Genomic DNA, 7,173 nt, shown 5'->3' with positions numbered 1-7,173 from the left:
TTTTCCCCTCCCCTGGCTGCCTCCCACCTTGTTACAGCCCTAGTACATTTCAGACTTTTCAATTATCTCATTCGGCTTGCTAACCCAGTAGAAAATGACCCCTTTTTTCCCCATTACTATGCTTTCTGCTGACAGCGAGTTAAAAGCAGCATACAGGAGTGTCTGATGGATGCCAGACCTGGAAAAAAAAAAGTGGTTCAGAGGGATACAGAGGTGAGGAAAGTGGGATCTTTCCTCTGATTTCTCCATTTGGTTGGCAGCAAACGGTTCATCTGCCTTGCCATATTGCATAAAACCATAATTTAAGGCTAGAACTGTGCCCTCTCATGAAGGAGAGTGTTTTCTTAGTAATTAGCAACTTGTTTATTGGAAGTTAAAACCAAGGCTATCATTAACAGTTTCTGTTCACAACAGAAGGGTATGCTGGCTATGCCTAACCAGCCCTGTTTAGCATTTCTAAAATGCAGGGGACAAGCAGGAAATCACCTAGTAGGAAAGAAAACAATATAAATATCTTCAGTAGGATATTTTCATATAAGTCACAGAGGAAGGCCTGACTTTGAATGAGAACTCCTAAGTAGTCAGTTTACAATCTTAATCCTTTTATGTGAAAGCAAATCTCAGGCCAAAAATGTCTAGGAACTAAACCTTTACTGCTAAGATACGCCTCAATCAGGGGCTGCTACGAAGATATATCTGTCAAAGTTAATGTAAGTAGATAATAACCATGCCTTGCTTTTGTTTCTATTCTGCTGTTTCTCAACCCATTACAAAGCATTGCTTCCATTGGGATTGTGAAAAATGGTTACCTAATGACTGCCTGGTGTGAAGAGACGTTTTAAAACAATCATTGAGTACCAATGTATGCCTTTACTATAGATGAGGCAAAACCCATCTTTGGGTATCCACTACCAAAATAAAAACCTAAGCTGGAGAAAAGCTATTTTGTGTCTTTGTTTTGCAAGGACTGCACAACCCAAGGACAGGGCTGAACTTAGCGCAGCTGTGCCCTGGGGGCCGGTAGCTGTCCTGGGGTGCTGCTCCATCACCTACTACCCTCTGCCCCACAGAAAAGCAGCATGGCCAGGGCCGTCTTGGAGTGTCCACGTTGTGGAACAAATCTATACAGGATTACTAAGATACTGCACTGGGCACCTTCTGTTTTGGCTAAGTTGTAGCTTAAAAAAAAAAAAAAAAACATATATATAGATATATATATATATATAAAAAATCCCTGCATGTGCTGTTTTCCTATAACAAACAAATCACGTGTGATACTAATTATGCCACTTACTGCCTTCTCAGTAAGCGTTCCCACACTGCAGTGGAAAAGCTATAGCAATAATACGTATGTATTTCGCAGGAGTAACACTGGGAGATGCAGCACGAAACACAAGGACAGGGGGTGCATGCCTGACTCCGGAGAGCCCGTCCCTGCCCCGGGTGTCGCTCAGGGAGGGGCGGCCTGGCCTCTGCCCCGGGGGTGGATCTGCCCTCACAGGGAGGGCTCTGCCGCTGATTCACCCGTGGCCACGGCTTACACAAGGGGCTACAAAGCCCTAACAGTGCCACCAGCCCACGCCCCACAGCCATCGGTGCCGCTCCATGGCGGCGGCGGCAGCGGCACCGCGCCCGCCCCTTCCCCTGCCCCTTCCGCCCGCCGGAGCTCCGCCCGGACCGAGCCGCGGGAGCCTCGGTAGGTGCGGGCGCGGGGCGGGGAGGAGAGGAGTGAGAGGTCGTGCTGAGGCGAGGGGTCGCCCGGCCCGGTCCCTCCGAGGGACCCGCTGGAAGCGGCGCTTAGCGCCCACAGCACGGCGGGGAGGGGCCGGGAGCGCTGCCCCCATGGCCTGGTCCCGGGGCCGGTCGGGGCCTACCCCGCCAGTCGCGGGAAGCCCTTTGTAGCCGCACCCGCCTGTTCTGTTTGTATTTTCAAAAAGCGAGCCTGGAAATCCTGAGCCCTGAGGCGGGTCCAGCCCTCGCTCCATTTCCTCACTGACAATGTTTTAAGTTAGGCTTTCCCCTCAACTATATGCAATTAGGAAAAAATAAATTTATTCAAGTGTTAGGACAAAACCTGCCTAGATATCCCCCGTTTTGAACTTTAGCTATTAAAATTCTCAGACTTAAGTGAGAATGAGAGCCCATAACACCATAGTATTTCAGCATTTGGGAGAGATGACCTTATAAATGCTGTTGTGGCTTTATGGGAACTAACTAAATGATCAAGTTTGCGGGATGTGGTCTGTATAAATTGCCTTGTAGTTTCTGGTTGCCATAAATTGCACAAAGTTTATCAATAGAGATAGATTCCATATGCAGTTAGGGCTGCAGTGGGATTTTCCGCAGGAGCTGAGAGTCTGCACTAACCCTTGGGGAAGATTTGAAAGCACAAAGTGCTAACAGGTATCAAGGGTAATTTTCCTTTTATTTTAGTGAGTATTTTATTTTAGTGAGTATTGACTATGATGAGAAAATGAATACTCTGAGGCATTTCTTGCTTATTCTTTCATTAGGTGTGTGGTGGGACTGTTGGGCATAATCCAAGCAAGAAAGCAGCCTGGGCTGTGAGGGGTTTGTCTACAAAGGTTTGAAACCATGCCTGCAAAAAGCATAGGTTAGTTAAAAAAAAAAAAAAAAAAACCAAAACTTAGCAACTGTTACAATTTTTATGACTGAAGCAGGAAAAAAGTTAGTGTTAATGTATTGAGGTGCATCCTGCCATTGTGGCTGATGGGGAGAACCATAGAATACCAGGTTGGAAGGGACTCGACAACTGTCTGGTCCAGCCCTTCTTGGTAAAAGCACAGTCTAGACAATATGGCCCAGGACTCTGTCCAGCTGAATCTTAAAAGTGCCCGGTCTTGGGGAGGTGTAGCGCAGCGATTCCTGCCCCATTTTCCTGCGGTTCCCCCATGGGCTGCGAGCTGCCCGCCTCTCCAGGTGGAGTGTTCCACATCCCATGTACTTGGCAAGCACCATTTGATCACATAAGAAAGAGAGTGGACTGTTTTTCAGCATAGTATGTCCTTCACCACACTGGAGTGGACATGAAGGTGGAATTTTCTCCTTGCAGTGTTGCTAATCTTGAAGGATCTGTTAGGCAGCCCGAATGAGAGCGCTCAGTCTCCAACGTGAGCGGGAGGAACTTGGGAAGTTCTTGGCTCAGCTTCACATGTGGATCAAGCAATAAGTCTTCACACAATCATCTCCTTAGAAGTGCCATCCTCCCACTGTAACCGGCATGGCCTTTTCAATTAGATCTGGACTACCAGATCTGCCAGTGGGTCATTAACTCCGAAGAGTTCATTTGGGTTTAGTATTACCGTTTTCTGGTTTTTAGCTCTATTATCAAGGAGGTTTTTTTCCCAAAATTGGTTTTCATCCAAGCTCTTGGCTTTTTAGCATGTTTTTCTTAAATAATTTTGTCAAACAAATCACCACCTCCAGTCTTCAGCAGAATGTAAGAATACCACCACTTATTACACTAAGAAACACAAATTATTGTATACTTACATGCATCATTGTTTTTATTAAGCACTCAGTATGTGTTCAGTGCAATACAAACATTAAACAAGATTATTCTTCCCGTGGTGAATTTAGAGTCTGAAAGAGCTTCACAGGAAGGAGTAGTAATAATATATCATCAAAACACCACCTTTAATTTAATCCCTTTTCGTTTCCCTGTGGTTAATACTCATTTGCAGTTGATAATGACTGGTGTATCCTGAGATGTCACGCAGTGCTGGTTGATGATATTACAGCCCTCAATTGTCCACTCCACCCCTCCGCAGGAGGGTCTTGTTCGGCGGGAGAGGAAGCAGAGCCCATGTGTTCATGTTTCAGCAGCTGCGGTACAAAGCCCCGCGTAGCTGAAACCCACCACCGATGGGGCTCTGTGCTAAGACCGTGGTTGTTGTATCCAGGCACAGGTTCCTTCTGCCACCTCGGCTTCCTGTAAGGACAGCTGGGAACACCAGTGTCTTCAACAGCTGCAGCAAGATTCTCTGAAGTTCATCTGTTAAAGCCCTGAGGGAAGAGACATTGCAAGATGCAAATGGAACAGGGGCATCCAATTGTCACTGTCTGTTGGATTTCGGTGCCTAATTCACTTCCATATCTTTATAGTAGCATAATTTTAGTGTTGAATTCTGTAACCGATGTTGGTGTGGGGTTTTTAATGTATTTGCTTCTTTTTTTAAGAGATTGAATCTTTCCTGGGCAAAACACATCATATGGCTTGGGCCATAAAAGGAACTGATGCTCCCCAAGGGAAGCAGGACTCCTGAACTGAAGGAGCTGGCAGGTTTGAAAGTTTTTAAGTTTATCTGCTTATTTAAAGAGTCTCAACATAGTTGTCTCCCCCGAAACAATTTCTGTTCCAGTTTCTGCTCTGAATTGCGTGTATTATGTGTCAGAGAAATTACTTCAGAGACAAATTTTTAAAAGTAGCCAGTGAAAGCATAGTTTTTTTGCTGAGTAAGCTAGAACCGTTGGCTGGAAAACACACATACTGTTCTTTTTTAAATAGTGATGTTGGCTATCTATTAGAACAAACTCTAAAGGAAATTTCTGTCTTGTGAAATTTTCATATGAAAATGTGATCCTATTTTAGAAGCTATAGTCAAACTCAAGTCACTGACTTTAGTACTGAGGTTACTGATAAAAATTTTTGGAGCTATGCTGTAGAGAAGGTTAGTGTAGATTAATTATTGTTTCTTTCTGGCCTTAATATCTGTGTCTGTAGTGGATTGCAACAGTTAGGATTGTGCTGGCAAGGACGAGACAAGTATGTTGAGTGAATACAGAACGTGTATTGATTGCTGGGGGAAGAAGGAAGTATAGTGGCTTTATTATTGTCTTTATTGTGGTAAATTGATTTACTGGAGGAGAGGGAGAAGCTAATTCTTCATATCAAACATCCTATGTTTGGAGGCCCCAGAATTAATTAGTATCACCTTCTCTGTAAAGGTGGCTTTTGTTTTGTTGATGTAAAAGAGAGGATGTTGCTTCTTCCAATATTTTCTTGCTTTGTTTATTTGGGTTTTTTTGTGGTGTGTGTTTTTGGTTTTGTTTGCATGGGTTTTTTGTTAGTTTGCTTTAGTGGTTTTGGTATTGTTGTTGGGTTGGGTTGGATTTTTTTAATGCTACAGAGATGAGACCCATTTATGACCACTTTAATCCCTGATTTTGTGTTACAAACAGGTTAGGATTTGACTATGGCAGTGCAGTTCCTGTGGAAGGTGTCTGTGTGGTTAAAGAAGCGCAAGATCCCTCTGTTGGCCATTTCTTGTGTGGGACTGTTTGGCGCGAACCTCTCCTACCATGCGTTCCCTGAGCAGACGTTCAAGCTGCTGCATGAGTGCTGGTCAGAGGGGCAGCCAGCTGACCTGTCACAGAGGCTCTGTGGTGTCTTTCAGGATGTCCTTCAAGATACTGGTGTCAAGTCTACTGACTCCTTTCGAGCCTTTGCAGCTTCTGGCTTCCACCCCGTGAGCGCTGGAATCCCCTGGCTGCCTGCAGGCTCTTGGGTGGGCATCCCACTGAACTTCGAGAGCACAGCTGAGGATAAGAAAGGAATAGTCAACCACGTTGTTGTGATCAATGGCAAAGAAGTGGACTGGAAGAGCAAAGAAGGGGTTGCTTTGACAGAAGCTCTGACATTTTCACTTGAAGCTCAGAAGTTTGCAATTGCCAGAGAGGTTGTGTATTTGCAGAACAGCAGCCCTGTAGCAAGTGCAATTGTGGCTCCAGTTTGTTTAGCTGGTACATTTCTTTGTGGGAAAGGTTTAAAGCTATTTCTGGGTTTATCTCCTGGCCCCACGATACTTCGCAGCATCTGTAACCTCACAGCTGCCGCTGCTGGATTAATGTACTATTACGTTTCTTATGATGCTATGATCTATCACCTGGATTGCAAGGCTGACAGAAAGGCAGCTACTGTTTCCAAAAGCTATGCCAGAGGTGGGGTTGAATTTTATGATAAAATCTTGTCCCGCAACAGGATACTTCGTGGTCTGATGGGCAAACAAGGGATAAAAATGTATGCCCCAAGTGGTAACCTTTTCCCTAAGCACTGGTTCAGAATAAAGTATACCCCATACACTTACCGAAGAGATTTGTTAGTTAATATTTTAAGAGAGCTCCAGGCACAGGAAGGGAGTGCTTGAATTTTAAACTTGTGAATTATGTATTCTCTTGAAACACTGCTGTGCTGCCTTTTTTTTTTTTTTTTCCTCTGTATCTTCTTTAGAATTTTGGGGTTTATTTTTGCATATAGTTTGGAAAGAGTTATTGCACTTACTGTGAATAGAGAATTTTCTCGTAAAATATTAAAGACTCACTTCAAAAGTGCTCTGTTCTGTGTGCATCTCAAATCACAAGACCGCTGAGGAAGGGAACTTCTCAGATGCTGATCTGGAAGTTTTTCTGCTCAGCTTTGACTTCCTGCCAGTGCAGTCTGGAAAATGGAAACGGTGAAGTCCAACTGAGAGTTCGGGGAGCATTATAATTTAAACCGAGGTATTTGTATCTTTGCTGTTCATCCTATGGAACAACCCAAAGATATTTAAAAGACTGGTCAGCCTGTATGGTGCAGTTAGAGAAACACCAAGACAGTGTTTCTGTTTGAAGTTCTTTTACCATGTAAATTCTTGTGCTACAATCACCATTTTTCAGGAGGGCAACACTAATCATGTTGTGGTTCATGCTAGTACAGCTAGATTATTACCAGCACCTGAGTCATTTAGCTTCAGTATAGTTCTACTTTCTACGTGATACTGTGACTGCAGCAGGTATATCTTGAATATTTCCCAGCAGCAGCAGTATATAACTGGGTTAGGGAGCAATTAAATAGTCTGGACATCCATAAATCCATGGGTCCAGATGGGATGCATCCGCGGGTGCTGAGGGAGCTGGCTGAAGTCATTGCTGGACCGCTCTCCATCATTTTTGCTAAGTCTTGGGAAACGGGAGAGGTCCCCGAGGATTGGAGGAAAGCAAATGTCACTCCAGTCTTCAAAAAGGGCAAGAAGGAGGACCCGGGTTAATTATAGACCGGTCAGCCTCAGCTCTGTCCCTGGGAAAGTAATGGAACAGCTTATCCTGGGTGTCATCTCAAGGCACATCAGGGATAAGAGGGTCATTAGGGGCAGTCAGCATGGCTTTACCAAGGGT

At 44.6% G+C, this 7,173-nt stretch overlaps 1 protein-coding gene across 5 annotated transcripts; it reads left to right on the top strand.

Annotated features, from left to right (window-relative positions):
* Positions 1–1,414: 1,414 nt before the first annotated feature.
* On the top strand, positions 1,415–6,226 carry TMEM177 (transmembrane protein 177). 5 transcript variants are annotated; one of them, XM_065841581.2, is made up of 4 exons: positions 1,415–1,696; positions 3,924–4,096; positions 4,201–4,303; positions 5,203–6,226. In XM_065841581.2, the coding sequence occupies exon 4, from the start codon at positions 5,217–5,219 to the stop codon at positions 6,165–6,167; it is 951 nt and encodes a 316-aa protein (XP_065697653.1). In that variant the 5' UTR covers positions 1,415–1,696; positions 3,924–4,096; positions 4,201–4,303; positions 5,203–5,216; the 3' UTR covers positions 6,168–6,226. The 5 variants fall into 5 exon arrangements, with proteins under 5 accessions (XP_065697653.1, XP_071666975.1, XP_065697651.1 ...); XM_071810874.1 differs by lacking the exon at positions 3,924–4,096 and adding an exon at positions 2,514–2,614; XM_065841579.2 differs by lacking the exon at positions 3,924–4,096.
* Positions 6,227–7,173: the final 947 nt, after the last annotated feature.

This window comes from Patagioenas fasciata, chromosome 7 (genome assembly GCF_037038585.1).
Source record: "Patagioenas fasciata isolate bPatFas1 chromosome 7, bPatFas1.hap1, whole genome shotgun sequence".
NCBI lineage: Eukaryota > Metazoa > Chordata > Aves > Columbiformes > Columbidae > Patagioenas > Patagioenas fasciata.
The sequence above is the reverse complement of the archived record's forward strand: the minus strand, read 5'-3'. Positions and strand labels throughout refer to the sequence as shown.

Excerpts from the sequence above, each read along its gene's own strand:
- TMEM177 (XM_065841579.2), top strand. The coding sequence starts at position 5,217 with ATGGCAGTGCAGTTCCTGTGGAAGGTGTCTGTGTGGTTAAAGAAGCGC.